Below are 16,855 nucleotides of genomic sequence, written 5' to 3'. Positions count from 1 at the left end.
CTTAAAAAAAAAAAAAAAAAAAAAAACAACAAGGGAGGGGACCTGAGGGGAGAAGGGTAGACGCCGTTGGGAGGGGGAGAGGGAAAATAATTCTTCAAAAAAGAAAAGTCAGTCCTCTCCTCTCCTGTTCGTGGAATATCCAAGGGGAACGTTGACAAGAGGGTATTTTTAGGAAACGCGTCCAAATATACAGAGTAAGAGTGAATGTGAGAAAAAAAAAGTTGTGGGTTGTAGAAGTTATCAAGTGGGATTTGCGGCGCTCTCTGCAGGAAACGCAAGCGGCTCCAGTTCAAAGCCACATGCACCAACGTGACATATAAGCCATTAAAATATCATCCTGACGGCTCATTTCTGCTTCATCATACATTCCCTAACTGCTTCCCGAAAGCTGGAAAAGGAGAAATGAAAGATGCCCGCCTCGCTGGAACCACAAAAGAGAGGCTTGGAGGGTTTTGTGGTCCCCCTCAGGCACCTCAAAGTGATGTGCAGAAATGAGGCGATCCCGGCAACAGGTGGAGTGGGGTAAGTGCGTGAGTCCGGGGGGCAGACAGACCGGACCTGTACCCCCAGCAGCGGGGTAGGAGGCACCCAAACCCCACTGGGGTAAGAGGCCCAGCTAGATTTTTCCCCCATCCCCTCCCTCCGTAGCCCCCCAACCGTGGGTACAGGCCCCACCCCGCTGACACTGAGGGGAGGAGGGGGCCCTTCCGCCGAGAGGCTACGCTGGAGATGAGTCCATCCCTTCTTCTGGGGGGCGGTGCAAGGGGGACGAATGGGGCTCCCACTGGCACGCGGACCAAGGGCAGCTTGTTGCCTGCCCGCCTTCCCTCCCCTCTTTGTAAATCGCCTGGGTGCCCCACCGTTGGCCCAAGAAGGGGAGTCGTGGCCCAGAGCTTCCCTCGCCCCGAGTGAGCTGGGCCCGCGCAGGAGGGGGCCCCTGCAGACTGCTTCTCCGTCCTGCCCCCGCGAGGATGGCAGGGAAAGACTCGGCTTCCCCTCTCCAGGGTCAAAGGAGCCAAGTTACCCCGGCTGGCAGCAAGATGATGGAGCTTCTCCACCGCTACCTGACTGGGGATGCCGGCTGGGTCAGCTGCGGGGCCCGCATCCTCGCCTTCTTGCAGTCTGGTCCTGCCTCAGGACGCTGACCGCTGGGACCCGCTCTCTGCGCGCGGCGGGCTGTGGGTTTGGGATTTGACTTTCTTTCTCCCGGATGCGAACGAGGGCTACGACTGGCTCTCAAAGGAGAAGGCCGCAGCTACCTGGGATTCTGGCCACTACCCTAGACACATGGAGGCCCTGGAAATTAGGGACAAGTGGGGCGGGAACAGAGTCAGGCTGTGAAACAAAGCTAGAACTGCCCCGAAGGGAAAGTTTGGGGTTGATGAATGGTCCATGGGGACATCTGGGAGCCAGCAAGGTCTTTGGAATGGAGAAGGGGCGTTGGAGGGGCTGGAACTTGGCCTGCACCGTCTGCAGGAAACTCCCTTTGGATCGCAAGGTCATATTTCTACCCCTTTCCCGACAGCATTGGCCTCAGAGCGACCTGCGAAGAGGCACCATGTTCCCTTCCTCTGTCTGGCCGCCGGCGGTTTGTGCGGGGGGGTGTTCAAAGGGATGGTTAAATGTCCAGGCTGGTCTTTCAAGCGACCCACTAACGCAGATTCTACTCTGGGCACACGGAGGTCGCCCAGTCTTCAGGCCCCAGCTGGGGGAACCTCAGCTTTTCCCTCTAGGGAACAGAAGAATGAGAAAAGGCCGTCGCACAACCCAGCCTCACAGCCCAAATTCCTGGTGTTTGAGGGCCTGATGAAGGGGAGCCAGGGAGGTTCCGGGTGCAGCTGGCGACAGCAGGCCACGGGAAGAGGCCGGAGCCGTTTTGCCTTTAGCCAGGGAGCTCCCAGACAGCCTGCAGGACCCCTGCTCTGCACCCGCCCCGCCGGCCGAGCTGTGGCCGAGAGGCGGACATGCCTTTGCCGGCGCTCCTGCGGCTTAATCTGTGTGGAGCAGTGGGGAAGTCTCGGGGACTGAAGTCGCTGGCTTGGGAAGCAGGCTGAAGATGACCTCTGACCTTGGGCAGGCCTGCGCCTGTTAGGGCGACCCCACAATGTGCAGGCTTGGTGTTCCCCCCAAAGAAAAATGATGTCTTTTGCCTGTACCCACTGGCCCACTTTCATAGCTCTCCCCCGGGACGATCAATTACTGAAGCTCATTGGCACTCTTTTCTTGTCTCAAGGGAAAGAAGGCAGATTCCAATAAGTCCCCAGGTTGTGCTCCTGACTGGTGATTCAGTGCCCAGGGCTGGTGTGAGGAGACAAGTCAGGAACAATCTTTCGGGGAAAACCAAGCTGAACATTTTCAGGGCTTTTATATCCCTGGGTTGGCAAGGATCTCAGGTCCAGGGGCCCAGGGGCTGCTCCTAGATTCTCTCACCCCTCCTTCAGCGAGATGACTGGCTTGCTAAGTGGGGTCAGAGTTTGAACCAAAGGAGAAGATATTTACCCAGGTTCCATGCACAGGCCGGTGATGGAGCTGCTACAGGAGCAGCTTAAGGTTGGTCCCAGTTGCCTGAAGTCCAGCCTCTGAGACATTTGTTTGCATGCCTGTGGGTTTATAATGCACAAAAGACTGTCAGGACCTGGGGATAGAAGGGACCCAGGCCTCTTAAAGGGAGGGCTCGAGCAGCATTGTAGGTGTGGACAGAGTTCTTTAGGGAAACTCACACCCATTTCCCTCTGAAGCAAAAAAGTAAATTCTATTAGTTCCAACCAACCAGGACTTTTCCTGTGCCAGACATCCTGCCATGAGGAAATTTTAGAGCAAGGACACCCAGCACGCTGCCCTTCTGTAGGAATGCAAACTTGGGCTTTCTTTCTTTCCTGATTTGTGCGGGAAGGAGCTTATTACCTTTGGGGACAGATGCCTTTTGGTTAGAAAGAATCGAAAATAAATAAAACCCTCTGGGAAAAGGTGAGTCTAAACCCCTACTCCCACCCCTCAGGCTTGGACCCAGAAAAGAAGGGGGAGTGAAAGGTGAAAATACCTAAGCTAGTTCAAGCCCGGGTTGGCGGTTGAGGGAGAGAGAAAGAGATCTTTGAGCATAGAGAACTGGAAAGTCTTTGAGATAGCAGAGGTCCACTTGGATTTGGCCTGTGGTTCAACAAGTTAAACAACTGCTTGTTCTGTGGGCTGGAGTGTCAAGACAGGCAGACGTCCTCATTGACAGAGAGCTTGCTGTGTTTGTCCAGCCTGAGACCTTTTCAATGACTGTTTGTCTTTCTAGGCCAGATTGAGGTTTGGGGCTGGGTGAATCGCCTGTTTGGCTGTTCCACTGCCTTCAGCCTTGCCTGACAGATGCAGAAGTCCCCAAGATGAGTTTAAGGTTTTAAGGTGACCAAAGGCTGGATAGCTCTATCCAAAAAGTGAATTTGATAAGGAATGCAAATATTTTGGGGGTGGGGGTGGGTTATTTCTAAGCTGCTTAACTAAAAAATGTGGACAGCCAGGACCAATTGATAGAAATAATCTCCCCCCACCCCAAACTGGTGAATTTTATATTCACTTTCAAAAACCAACTGCGATGGCTTCCAGATGGGTGAGGGGGTGGAAGCCATGCGAGGGTTAGGGGATTCCACACCACCTTGGGCACAACAGGAGCTACACGCCTGCAAAGAAATTCCTCTCCCATCAGTTCCAACACTTACAACTCAATTTTTAACCTGCTAACCTCCCAGAGGACACCCAGCCCCCCTTCTCACTAAACTCAATTAATTAATGAACTTAAAGAAAATGAGGGGGGCTTCTCAGATTAAAAAGTTTAAATTCTGGAGTGAGAGACGTTTGAACACTGACTGACCGAAAGTGTGCTTAACTCTACCTGTAAGGGAGATCCACAAATAAGTTACGGATAAAAATCTAGTTGGGAAATGATGATTTTTAATATTTTTTTATCAACCAGGATATATTATTTTGCAGTAAATATGGGTAGTTCCCAGCAGAAGACTCTTCTTTCACTTCCAAATTTGAAAATAGTCAAAGAAAACACTGAAAAGATCTTCAGACCAACACTTTCTTTCACTCATACATTCAGGCCACACAGTCTTGCCATACGAGCATGTAGGAAATCCTTTAACTAGTGACTGTCTCTCTTTTCTTCCCAAACAGGCTCAAAGTCAGAAAATGAGATACAAGACTTCTTTGGTGATGAGGAAACGAATGCGGCTTTACCGAAACGCCCTGAAAGAGTCAAGTAAGTTAATATCCTCTTTTGAATATTGGTTTGCTGAAGTTATTTTTTTAAGTAGGAAGTTATTTTTGTATGTTTTTTTTTTTTTTTGGTCTTTTGGTTATGTTGGTTGTGAGTTTGGGGGTGTTTCTTGAATTCCAGTGAAACTTAGAACAACACCTTGGTGTTTGATACATTTGCACACAAATCAGCGACACAACGTCCCACCAGCAGCCAGCTAATCCCCCTCAATGTCTACTCATCTGGACATTCTAGAATTAATATTTGACGACTCTCTCATTGAAACAACCACCCCTGACCTTCTGCAGTTCCACTGTCACATTATTCTATGACATATTCATCTTGAATTCATTTCCGGACGATTTGATTGGAATGAGGTTTGACATGTATTGGCTTACATGAAAGGAGCAGACTTTGATCTTGGTGATGGGGTTTACATGATATGCATCATCTTTACCAGGGACACCAGCCTTCCGCAATGTGGCAGCCACGATGTTCCCACAATGTGGTGTCTGAACAGGGAGTGACTGACAGCTGCTCTGTCAGGAATACCTTCATTGTGAAGAATTTAATTTAATATTCCATTTAGAATAAGCATATGATTTAGGGTTGGGTGTTTCCCCTTTCAGGCATCTAGTTTCCCTCATTTCAACTACACCACCAGCTGATGGTTGCCTCCAAGGTATTCCCTTGTTGGTAGGAAATGCAACCTTCTTAATAAAAGTTAAATGGACAACTTAGGAAATGACTCTCTTCTATTATTTTGGGATGATTTGATGGCAAATTCTCTAGAGAGATGTGGTTATTATGTAAATTCCGTTGTTTTAATTCCTCAGTGCTGGTCTGGAAGATCCTTTAACAATGTTTCCTAATCAGTTGTCAAATGATGGTTTGCTGCGAAATTAAATTTTATCCAAGCATATTTTCTTTCATACGTACTTCCATTAATGATGATTAAAGCCCAAACTTCCATAGAAGAGGGGAGGAATATCTTCCTTTATCTTCAAAATCCTGACAGACCCCTTCTCTTCTGTGCGATGTGGGCATGGACCTACGGAAGGCTCCTGGGGCTTAAGTTGTTATTTTTCTCTCCCGCAAGACCAGAGACAACCTCTCACTGTAGGAATCTTGAATTCTGTCTGTGAATAGCCTACGAAGGGATTTGCCCCCTTATTTTGGATGGTACCCTGGCCAGAAACAGGGAAGAAAGGATTGAACAAGTGACTGCAGACCTAGATGCGCAATATTCAGGCAACAAGGTTTGTGCTTGGCCAGGCTTTGTGCAGTGGCCCTCAGCTTCTGGGATCCTGGCTCGGGCATAAGCTGCCACAAGATAATCATCATTTAGCATTGTTGAAAAGATCAAAATGGAAAAAATATCCCAGCTATTGATCTGAAATCTCCCGCATTGTTTCCTTTCCAAGGAAGGGAAGTCAGACATTCCCCCACTTAAGCCAGTGATATGAGGAGCTATAACAGATGGTAGGGCCACCAAATATATTTCTATACAGCAGGACTAGGAAATCACTTTAGTTTATGATGTTTCTTTGTCACAGCTTGGGTAAACAAAGGTGCTTAGGGCATGATTTCGAGGTCTGGAGGGATGTTTGGAGTCTGGTGGTGGAACTTGCTCCAAATAGGCCCCCATGAAAACCTCCAGTGGTTCTTGAAACTCTGCTGAAGATCTCTGAGCTGCAAATGTATCTTTTTTTTTTTTTTTCTGCAAATCAAGCAGAAATGTGGACTCAACAATGCTATAACCCCCAGCATGGTTAGGAATAGAATGCTTCAGCCAAACATTTGGTATTAGGGGTAAGTGTGGTGAGATAACTTTTGAAAGAAAAGTTCTGAGCACCACTGAGGGACACCACTACTTAGCCTGCCCAATGAATAGTCAATGAAACGTGGAATCCTTGCTACCTGGGCACTGGAAGACTCAAAGGAATGGCCCTGAAAGCTAAAATATGCCTCACTGACATCGGTGCCCCATCTGTCATCTGTGATTAGCTGGATACTGCTTTGGGGCTTATTTCAGAGATACGCCTTGAAGACCCTTATGTAATCACCCAAAGTTCCCTGTTTATAAATATTAGTGAGTAACATGGCTTTTTTTTTCTCCCGATCTCTGTCCCTGAGGAAATGTCCCTCTGGGAGAATGCTTGGTCCCATTGCTGTGTTCAGCCAACCAAGGTGTGAACCGCGTGGCTTCAAGGCACTTGCAAAGATTAGGTAACCTTAGCGACCTTAGGTCAACTGACCCCTGACTATTCAAGAAGCATCTACCCGGGATGGGTCCAGATGTTTTCAGTGCTTCAAAAGAAGTCTGCATCTGGGAAGGAGCTCAATGGGGCCAGGTTACTGTCGGTGAATTTGGCTGAATCAGATGTATCTGCCCTTTCACTGTTGGCACAAAAAGCCATACACATGTTCAAAGCTTTTCAAGGGTAAACTTATCAAGAGAGACTGTAGTGAAGTAACAGTCTATTGTATATAACTTCTGCTTCTTAGCCCTGGAGTCTGTGGAGTCAGTGCTTAGAATTCGGGGTGGGGGGTCCCACAAATTTGGATGGGAAAAAACGCATCTTTATTTTCGCCACCTTCTAATGGAATGTTATAGCTGCTTCTTCTGTTATGAGTGTGGGCAAAAGCACAGGGTTATTAAAGTTCACTAGCTTCACCAGGTTTCCAAAAGGGTCCACAACCTAAAACAACTTGAATACTCCTGTTCTGTACTATTATTCAAAGCTTTTGATGCAGGTGTGGTCACGGTGTACATATTAAGTGCTTCGTTTTTGTGCAAATCAGAGTTTTAATGGAAGCCAAATTAGATGGTTAGTTTGACAAACATCCTGAACAGTAGGTTGTAGATTGCCAACTTTCGGATGGGAAAGAAAATATTTTCACTGTTGGACTACTGCATCATTGCCCCAGCACTTAGGCCTCAGTGCTGCTGGAGGGGCTGACTAAGTTCTATGTTGATGAATGGTTAGGAGAAAGTGCTGGGCAAGGGGCCCCAAAGAGGAATATGCTGGTTTGTTTTTTTGTTTTGGTCTTTGTTGTTTTCAGAACCCTTCATGGGTTTGCCTAGACAACTGTATCATTCAAAAGACACCTGCGTGGTGAGAAGCCTTGAAACCAGCGCTTTGAGGAAGGGAAAACGGGGCAGGAAAACAGAGAGGAGGCACCTGTGGGCAAAAGGGATAAACCGCAGAAAGCGAGAGTGTGGGAGAGGGTGAAAGCCAAGAAAGGAGACAAATCCTCCAAGTCTAGTCTCAACACTGCTGTGTGGAAGCCCTTGGTTTCCAGAGCAGAAGGGCTTCAGCTGTCAAATGCTCTCCTTCAACTTTTTTTTTTTTTTTTTAATGCTAACTCAGCATCTATTGGTAGCTTGCTTAAGCTCTTCCGGCCGGAGGAGCAAAAAGACCTGGACTTGTCAAAGCCGAGGAAAATTGTTGTGGAAGTTAATCCCTCGCTAAATTGCAGCACTGAGCCAGGAACAATGCATTAAATGAAGAAAGGCTCAAAGAATCTGCCAACCATTATAAATAAGTTAATTATTTTTAAAAATTTAAAAGAAACCGTTATTTACTGACCAGGAAATGTTTAAGAATAGTTCTTGGTGCTGGAGATGGCTGGGGCAGCTCAATCAACTTCATCAGAGTTCCTTGTAATCTGTCCAAACTTCTCACCTCTGCTAGGGGAGTGGGGTCTTTTACTCAATCCTTCAAACTTCTCTTAAAAACCCAAGTCTTTCATTGCTTTGAGGGCACTTTCTATGGCTGCCGGGGAGCCCCGAGAGAACTTAGGTTGGCATTTTCGGCTACTGAGTGCAACGCAGGCTTGAGGGCCAGCAGCACTTTAAATCGCCGGGCGATGCAGCCGGCCCTAGCCGGTCGGCACAAACAAAGGACACTCCCCCCTGTTTACGCCACACTCGGCTGGTCCAGCACTGAAGGTTTCTTCCACCGGCCGATCCCCGCCCCAAGACAGAGGAACCCGCAGCCCGGGAGGGCATCCTGCGAGAGGAGGCCGTGGCCCGAGGTCGCTCTCACAGCCTGGGCCGGGAAACGTGACCTCGGCTCTAGGCAAGCGAGTAGAGACAGAGACTCCGGCCGCGGGCAACAAGTGGCCAGAGGGAGCTCAAAGTGGAAACGATTCTTAAGTTCCCTTTTCCAAAGGCTCCGCCCGGCGGCAGAATACAGAGCTCAGGACCGCAATTTGATAGTGGGAGAGAGACCTGGTGTGGGGACCCGCTCCGCCTCGCTGCGCTCCCCTCGCCTTTATTTCTTTGGCCCGTCGCCCGCTGGTCGGTGTGATTTGCGGCGGGAAGGATTCTTAGGCCCTCTTGGGAGGGCGGTGTGGGTTCGAAGCTAGCCTCTCCCAGGTCATCACCGTCTCCGGCCCAGTCCTGGGGCTCGGCTCAGGGCCAGATTCTTGGGTCCGCCAGTCTCTGGGCGCTCCAGGCACCCGGAAGGAGGGGCCGGCAGGGCTAAGTGGGAAGGATGGAGTGGGGAGAAGACAGAGGGGGAGGGGAGAAGAAAGGATCCAAGTAGGAAGGCGAAGTGTGCTCAGGGGTTTCGTGGAACTGAGAGCGAGGGCTAGAGAAAGAACGAGAGCGAGAAAGCTGAGCGACGCGAGAAAATTTGGAAAAGCGAGAAAACAAAATTAGGCGCAAGGGCTGTTAGCCTAGGATCGCCCCCGCTCCCGGCCTCCTAGTCTGCAGCCGCCTTTCCTCCCTGGATCCCGGCCCTCGCCTCCTCCCGACTCCCGGGACAAGCTGCCGAAGCAGGCCGCAGTCCCCGCGCTCCGGGTGCTGTCCATCGGCCCCAGCAGGGCTGGGGGGTCCGGTCTGCCCGGAAGGACTTTACGTGCAGCGCAACGCCCCCTCCCCAAAGCCGTGGGGAATGGAGGCATAACCCAGCCCCGCTCACTTCCAAGAGCGGCGAGGCAGAGCAGATCTGCCCAGCTTTCGGGGAGAGAAGGGGGAGGGGGCTCACGAGTAGAGAAAAGAATCCGCGCCCGGGTCAGAGCGCATGAGCAGTAGAAGCGCGAGCTGGGGGGTGGGGAGGGGAACGGGAGCAGTTGTGACTGTGTGTGTGTGTGTGTGTGTGTGTGTGTGTGTGTGAGAGAGAGAGAGAGAGAGAGAGCGAGAGAGAGTGTGTGTGTCCCCGTGCAGAGGGGCCTGTCATCGCTGACGTCGGACCGGGACGCGGGCCAATGGGCGACTTAGGCGATTGTTCCTCTCGGCGGGCCCGGGCCACGGCCCCGAATCTCTATTCACTATCTCACGCGCCCCGCTGCTGCCTCTGTAGTGTACAGGATTTCAAGTAGGCATTAAAGACTGATAGGGAGAAAAAAAAGTCACAACCCAAAACTTGAGGTGGGGGGGAACTTTGCAGAAGTTGTCTATGGCTGTTCTTTCCCCTCCCCGCTGTCAGGTGACGGTGGCGTGAGCGCCCCGACCTAAGGAGCTCCGGGGAGTCCCGGCCAGGATGCAGCAGGCCTCCCTCTCCCAGCCGAGCTGGACACTGAAATTCGTATATATGGTCGGGGCTCTTGGGCACCACCACCACCTACAACATCACCACTTCCCCCACCTCCACTCCCCCGCAGGGCGCCGCGGCCCCGAGGGCCTTGGGGAGTTGGCCGCCAAAGCGCGCTCGGAGCGCCAGTCGGACCCCTTTGGAGCAGAGCCCAGGGGCACCCAGCAACCCACAGCCTCAGCATTGCGCACCCCACTACCCCTTCCACCCACCCCGCCGCCACCATCACTCTCCTGCTCATGAAGCGACAGGGGGCTCTACCGAACAGCCGCCCAGCCGGACCGCGGTGGAGGCGCTTGGCCTCGTGTTGTCCGCCCGGATCGCAGCCGCCGCAGTCTGGCTTTCGGTGCCGGCGTTGACCACCGAGGCCGTGGTGTGGCTGGGCTGGGCCTGCCCCCTGGGGCCGGGTAGGACGCTCAGCCCTCGCCACCCGTTCTCACTCGCGCTATTTGTCTCAACAACAGGTAGCAGCTCCGGACACCATGGCCCCCAGCTCGCTGCCGCCTCCAGCCCCTCGGTGTTACCGGGCTTTCACGAGCAGCCTCCCCAGGCCTCCCCTAGCTGCACTTTGAACGGACTCCTGCGTCTGGGGCTCCCCGGAGACATGTACGCACGGCCCGAACCCTTCCCGCCGGGACCTGTGGCCCGCAGCGACGCCCTGGCAGCTGCCGCAGCCCTGCATAACTACGGGGGCATGAACCTGACCATGAACCTCGCCGCACCCCACGGTCCCGGCGCCTTCTTCCGCTACATGCGCCAGCCCATCAAACAGGAGCTCATCTGCAAGTGGCTGGCGGCCGACGGCCCCGCACCCCCGCGCCTCTGCTCCAAAACTTTCAGCACCATGCACGAGCTGGTCACGCACGTCACCGTGGAGCACGTCGGAGGCCCTGAGCAGAGTAACCACATCTGCTTCTGGGAGGAGTGTCCGCGCCAGGGCAAGCCCTTTAAAGCCAAATACAAACTTGTAAATCACATCCGCGTGCACACGGGCGAGAAACCCTTCCCTTGTCCTTTCCCGGGGTGTGGCAAAGTCTTTGCTAGATCAGAAAATCTCAAAATACACAAAAGAACTCACACAGGTCAGTATTCGCCACTGTCTGTCTCGTTCGGACCCTCTGGGGAGGCAGGGGGCCTCTTCTGGGCCCTCGGAGCTGGATTTCCTCAAGTTCCACCTGGGCGGGGAGGGGGGATATTTTGGTGTTTCCATGAGCCAAGTTCATAAAATATTAATTATGCCCTTCAATTAGAATCACAGAAGTTTCCTGAGGCTGTGTGTGGGAAGGATAGTATGAGATTTCTGCTCTGGGGGTTGGGAAGGGGATGCTTGGGTTTCTGTGTGTGCAAATGTGTGGTCCCTGCTTACGGAGTTTGATTTTAAGGTATTTTAAAGGGCACTGTTCCCCAAAGTTGTAAAGACATAGGAACAATTTAAATTTTCCCTGTCCCTTTGGAATTGTGTGAGGCACACTCTTCCAATAGTCAGCCTGACAGCCTGACTGCCACCTGAATGGAGAGCGCACCAGGCCCTTAGTGACTTCTTTAGGATTTGAGGGTCTCATGGGCTAATTTTGCCCCGGTTTTGGAGCCTTAGCGACCCACACTCGGGACGTTTCACAAACCCTCCCTTTTGCTTTAGCAGAGACCCAAGGAGACTCATTCACCTTAAATGTCATTTACTGAGCTGTTAAGTGAAATGGGGACATGTGTCAACCATATCTGTTACTTCTAGTTAACAGAAAGAAAAGGAGCCCTCTCAAAAGCCTGCAAAGTTGAACTCCTCTGGCCAGAAACATCTCTAATTAATGCAATTGCAAGGAGAAAGTTTTCACACTTCCCAGAACAGCCTGTGAAGTTACATTAATTAGTTTAGCAGCCCGATGTTTGTATTCTTCTTAGCTAGGGTTTTCTTGCCCTGGCTTCCTCAAAGTTTAAAAAGTCAACATCTCCCCTCCTCCATTTTGGGTGTGGGAGAAGGGGACCGATGGGGGAGACAGAGGGGATGAAATAAGTTCCAGCTTGGTGCCCCACTTCTACTCCCTGGCACTCTGCCTTACGCACGTCTATTCTTGGTGAAAACATCCTCAATTATTAGAGTCAAAGAACTCACCCAGGTTGGCACTACCCGGGAAAGAAGCTTGCTAAATCCCACCTTCTCCGCCCAAACCCTTCAGTCTTGGGGAAGGTCCCTGGCTAGGACATTGGCACACTCGGAGGCCAGATTAAAGTCCACTTTTAAGTCTCCTACTTTATTTCGGAAATGTATAGTTTTTCTGAGCTGTTTCCAGGATTCCTCCCCCCACAACCTCTCGCAAGCATTTGTCCCCCCACTCCTCCCTCCCTCCGATTTTTATCCAGGGGAAGAAGGACAGAAGTGAGACCCAGATCGCCGCCCTCAGGCTCCCTATTCATTGAGCTGGCGGCCCGCACCACGAAGGTAGACTCGAAGTCCTGAGCCAGAGTAGGAACTCATTTTTAATGACAGGGGGGTTTTAAACAAACTTTTACTGCTCTTTGCCGGCCTACTGTTTGAAGTCCGTGAAGCAGAAAATGGTTAAATTCTCAGTGCAATCGACCTACAGCAGAGAATCAAGTTCAGTGCGCCCGAGCTGGCTCAGGTTTGCGCCTATTCAGAACAGAATTCTAAGTGCATCCTTTCCCTTTCCACTGGCAGTCCTGATTCATTATCACCGGAGTTAAAAAAAAAAAAAAAATCGACAGAGCCTCTCCTGTTTGGGCGTTTCCCTCAAATCCTCCTCCTAAGTAATGAAAAGAGGAGAAAACAACAACAACAAAATGTTTCTCAAATGGCAATAGACCTCACTACAAATTATTCATGAAGACGGTTCTCGATTCAACAGGAAAATAATTGCCTTTTCAAATATTAATGGCGTTTCATTTCCTCGAGTCGCGGAAGCGGCGAATAGGCTGCTTTCTCAGGAGTTGAGATTTTTCGGGATCTGAATCCCGGGCCTGGCTTCGGGGGCAGCGGCTCCGATCCCACTCCGAAAGCTTTCGCTTTGCGGCGGTCACAGAAATCCCGGAACAATGGTGCCGCCGCGAGGGAGACGCGGGCCTGCCGCCTTTCCCGGGACCCCTGTGTTGCGGGCTCACCCCACTCTCCCAGGCAGTCGGTAGAGGGAGGTAGGGCTGGGATCCGAGGCAGAGGAGAAGAGACCGCGCCGGGGCGGAATGCTCGCACAGCCCGGCCCAGCCACAAGTGCGAGAAAATGGCGCGACTCGAACCGCCCCGCCACTGACAACTTTGTCCGGCGGGCCTGGCGCCGGGCCGGGTCAGGAGCCTTTCGCGGCTGCTGAGGCTCTAGGAGGAGACTCCGGGCCTTTTAGGACTCAACCTCAGGTCCAGGCTACTCAGGGCGGGCTGCGGGATCCCGGCCCAACCCTGCTTCTCCACATCCATCCACCCACCCACCTAGGGCTCAGCGCCCAGATCTGGTGGGAGGGAGAGGGCGGGAGGCTGCGTGTTGGGTGGGGCGGGGGTGCGCAGAGTTAGGCTAGGAGTCCGGGGCTCCTCCCGCTGCTGGGGAGAGGCCGGGAGGGCGCGGGGGCGCGGCCTCACCTGGCCTCCCAGGGGCCTTGGAACTTCCAGGCTGCCCATATCACCTTCAGTGCCCTGCTTTTTTCGCCTCAGTACCTCGTCTGGAACGAAATCATTGTTTCTGTTTTACATGAATGTCCAACAAGGCGGTCACAAGATGGGATATGTGTGTGTGGGGGGGGATATTTGGGGGGTGGCAATCAACCTCAAATTCTATTTCTCCTCTGTTGTCTTAGCAGATCTTGATTTCTTTTGCAGGTCCTGAATTACATGATTCTTGTAAGTGATTTTAGAAAGAAAAGACAGAAGGAAGGGAGGAAGAAAAGTTTTAGTTTTGCAGATGCTAACAGGGATCAGAGGGGAGAAAACGAGGGGCACATAGGGTTTATTGTGCATCTTTCTAAATAAAACTGTACCGCTGTGCCGAGAAGCGGCAGATGCCAGCACTGTCCAGTGTTCCACTGTACGAACAATACTCCTGCGGCGGGAGGACGCAGCGGCCGCGCAGTGCAGGAGCCCTGGGCTCTAACCCGCTGCCGTGCGGAGGCGAGGGTTGTGCGCAAACCTCTGGCTCTACCTAAGCCTCAAGAGGACTCGGGAGTAGGGGCTTTGTTTATTCAAACCTGCCCCAAAGCACCCATCTTTCCTGGAAGCGGCGGGAGAAGCAACCCCAAAGGCAACATTCCACCAGCCGGGCATCTCTCCCTCCTTAGCCAGACGCTTGGTAGTCTCTCCCTCAACCCAGGGCGCCCGGTAGCATCCATTTGTTGCAGCACGCGGACATTTCTTTCTCTCCTTCCTTTAGCATCTGCAGCTCCAGAGGAACCTGGGCTTCCGGGTTCTTGGGGTCCTTTCCTCCCCCACACGCTAGCAAATCCAGCCGGCGGTGAGCTCCCGGCTTGGGACTCTGTCCTCGGCCAATATTTCCACCCTAGCGCGCGCTCGCGCCTTCCCGCGGCTCTACAGGGCATCACACCACTGATCAGAGCCCCTCCCGGGCCTACCCCGGCTGCCCGCTTGCCCTCCGGTCCGCGGAGCCAGGCCTCGCCTGATCGCAGCAGCTGCGCTCATCCTGAAGCCACCGCGACCACGGGAATGGCCCCGGATCCCGCTTGGCCCGGGCAGAACCTGCCTTGCCGGTTTCTCGGCTCAGGCTGGGGAGACCGGACCGTGGGCCATGGGTGGTCTAGGGAGGCCGCCCGGCCTCTCGCAGTGAGTTAGGACTGGGAGAGCCGGCTCTCCGCGGCGGAGTCTCCGGGAAGCCGCTGGAGCAGCGTAATAAAATATTATTGCCGGCGCGAGTATCTGGAGGGATCCCGGACGGTTTAGGCAAGATTTGAAGAATGCTACTAAATGTTTGCCCTCAGGGGGTAGAGGGGAAGGGGGAGGGGGCTCTAGTCCCCGTAAAAATCGCGTCTGAAGTGAATTGCTCAGAGTACCTTTCCCTGCAGCACGAATGCACATCATGCACATGCCGTGTGCATCGGCTGCGCATCCTGGTGTTATTCCATCGCTTTGGCGTTTGCACAAAACCTACTTTAAGAAACACTTTGGGCCAGGATGTGTTTGGGGTGGACCGCTGGGCGGGGAGTGGGCAGCAAAGGCATTTGGCTGGAACAGCAATTTTGAGCAGATGCGAGCCCCTCAGTCAACTCTATTCTCCGGGCAAAGGTGCTTCTGGCTCCAGGTGGAGAAAATCTGGAGGAAAACAAACGGAGTGGATCAGGATTTTCCAGGAAGGAAACTCGACTAAGATGGAGTCTTTGTTTCTCCTGCTCCGTCCCCTCCCCCCAGGTCCCGGCGGGAGAAGGGGAGGGGGGGAGGCGTGCAGGAGGAAGCTCAGGGGGCGCGCTCTGAGCGGGGAAAGGGGGTGCCGGGCTTGCGGCGCCGGGGAAAGATGTTTCTGAATTTTTTGGTGGCTCTCTTCCCAAAAATGGCAGAGAAATTGGGGTAGGGTAGTGAGGCCGAGCCGGGGCCACAGCCCACGCGCACTAATGTCTCTGCGTTGCCTCCACCAGGGGAGAAGCCCTTCAGGTGCGAGTTCGAGGGCTGCGAGCGGCGCTTCGCCAACAGCAGCGACCGCAAGAAGCACTCGCACGTGCACACGAGTGACAAGCCCTACACGTGCAAAGTGCGCGGCTGCGACAAGTGCTACACGCACCCCAGCTCGCTGCGTAAGCACATGAAGGTGCACGGGCGCTCGCCGCCACCGCCCAGCTCTGGCTACGACTCGGCCACACCGTCTGCCCTCGTGTCGCCCTCGTCGGACTTCGGCCGCGAGCCCCCGGTGGCCTCCTCGGCGGCGGTGGCGGCGCGTAGCGCCGACCTGAGCGAATGGTACGTGTGTCATGCCCCCGCTGCCCCCGCAGCGCCCCCAAGCCCCGCGCAGCCACCTGGGCCCGCCGCCGCCGCCTTCGGTACCAGGGTTGCTGTTGCGGTTGCTGCTTCCGCGTACCCTGACTGCCAGGTCTAGGCCGGGTTATTGAGGCTTGAAGAGAGAGTGAGGAAGGAAGCAGGGAAGGCAGGAAGGGAGGAAGGTCACCACTAATAGTTGTTAGAGCTCAATGAATCTGCTGCTATAATGTCCATTGTCTTAAAATATCAATATGGTACCCATATGGATTCTACAGTCACATCCAGCACCGCCCCCCACCCCCAGACGCCCTCATGACTGGGTAGCTTGAAACCAGGGTTGGGATAAAGAAAATAGAGAAAGAGACAGGCAGAAGGTAAACAAGAAAACATATTAGGAGAGTTTCTGTGCAATCTTGGCCACTGCAGTCGGCAAAAGTAACACCGCAAAGTCCTTGTGTGGTTCACAGAATGGGAAATGTTTTCCTCGAGGCCTGGGCCTCCCGGATAGCCATAACTACTCCGTTCCCAGCTCCCAGTCGGAGCCTCCTCGGAAGTTCCTGTGGCGGGAAGGTGGCAGAGGGAATTCCTGAGCCGTTGTCTTCCGTCCTCTTTCCTTCCTCTTTTGCTTCCCTACACTTCCCCTCCCCCAGCTATTTAAATCCCAGATGCAAAATTTTCCAACCGCTTCAATAAAGGAGATGATAGGGAAGAGGGGGGAGGTTCAGCATCTTCCCTAGGGATTTTATGCCCCTCCCCCAGAGACTGGCCCAAGCACACAGAGACATCTGTCTGCCTGTCTGTCTGCTCTGTATGCATTACATACTGGGGGTAAGAGGGGAGTCCAAACAACAGGAATTACAGACAAAAGAGCGGTAAAGGGGCTTTAAGATTCAATGCTCTGAGGCCTCCTGAGAACAATCACCCTCTCCTCACACCCCACAGTTGTTGAGGAGCTGCCTGTGGAATCTTTTGGGTGCTTGGCATTGGGGGTGCAGAATGGGCCAATGATGTCACTGAGGCCAGACCTCCACAGCAAAGGGATCCAGCTTAGGCTACAGAGTCTGGATGAATCACGTCAATTCTGTGATGGTCTTTGTCAAAAATTGCACAATGTTGGTCTTAGTTTAAAATTTTAAAAAGGCAGGGGGGGGGGGG

At 52.9% G+C, this 16,855-nt stretch overlaps 1 protein-coding gene across 1 annotated transcript; it reads left to right on the top strand.

The window, feature by feature from the left end:
* The first annotated feature begins 1,381 nt into the window (after positions 1 to 1,381).
* ZIC4 (Zic family zinc finger 4) lies at positions 1,382 to 15,818 on the top strand. The gene is made up of 4 exons (XM_024769033.1): positions 1,382 to 1,498; positions 4,162 to 4,246; positions 10,251 to 10,868; positions 15,364 to 15,818. Exons 1-4 carry the CDS (start codon positions 1,382 to 1,384, stop codon positions 15,816 to 15,818), a joined length of 1,275 nt encoding a protein of 424 aa, XP_024624801.1.
* The last annotated feature ends 1,037 nt before the right edge of the window (positions 15,819 to 16,855 follow it).

Source organism: Neophocaena asiaeorientalis, unplaced genomic scaffold (assembly GCF_003031525.2).
Source record: "Neophocaena asiaeorientalis asiaeorientalis breed wild unplaced genomic scaffold, Neophocaena_asiaeorientalis_V1.1 scaffold118, whole genome shotgun sequence".
Lineage (NCBI taxonomy): Eukaryota > Metazoa > Chordata > Mammalia > Artiodactyla > Phocoenidae > Neophocaena > Neophocaena asiaeorientalis.
This window is presented reverse-complemented; position numbering and strand designations above follow the sequence as displayed.

Bases quoted from the DNA above. Each gene is read 5' to 3' on its own strand.
- ZIC4 (XM_024769033.1), top strand. From the start codon at position 1,382: ATGAATGGTCCATGGGGACATCTGGGAGCCAGCAAGGTCTTTGGAATG. The intron at 1,499-4,161 runs GTCATATTTCTA...CTTCCCAAACAG, and splicing joins AACTCCCTTTGGATCGCAAG to GCTCAAAGTCAGAAAATGAG. The intron at 4,247-10,250 runs GTAAGTTAATAT...TCTCAACAACAG, and splicing joins AAACGCCCTGAAAGAGTCAA to GTAGCAGCTCCGGACACCAT.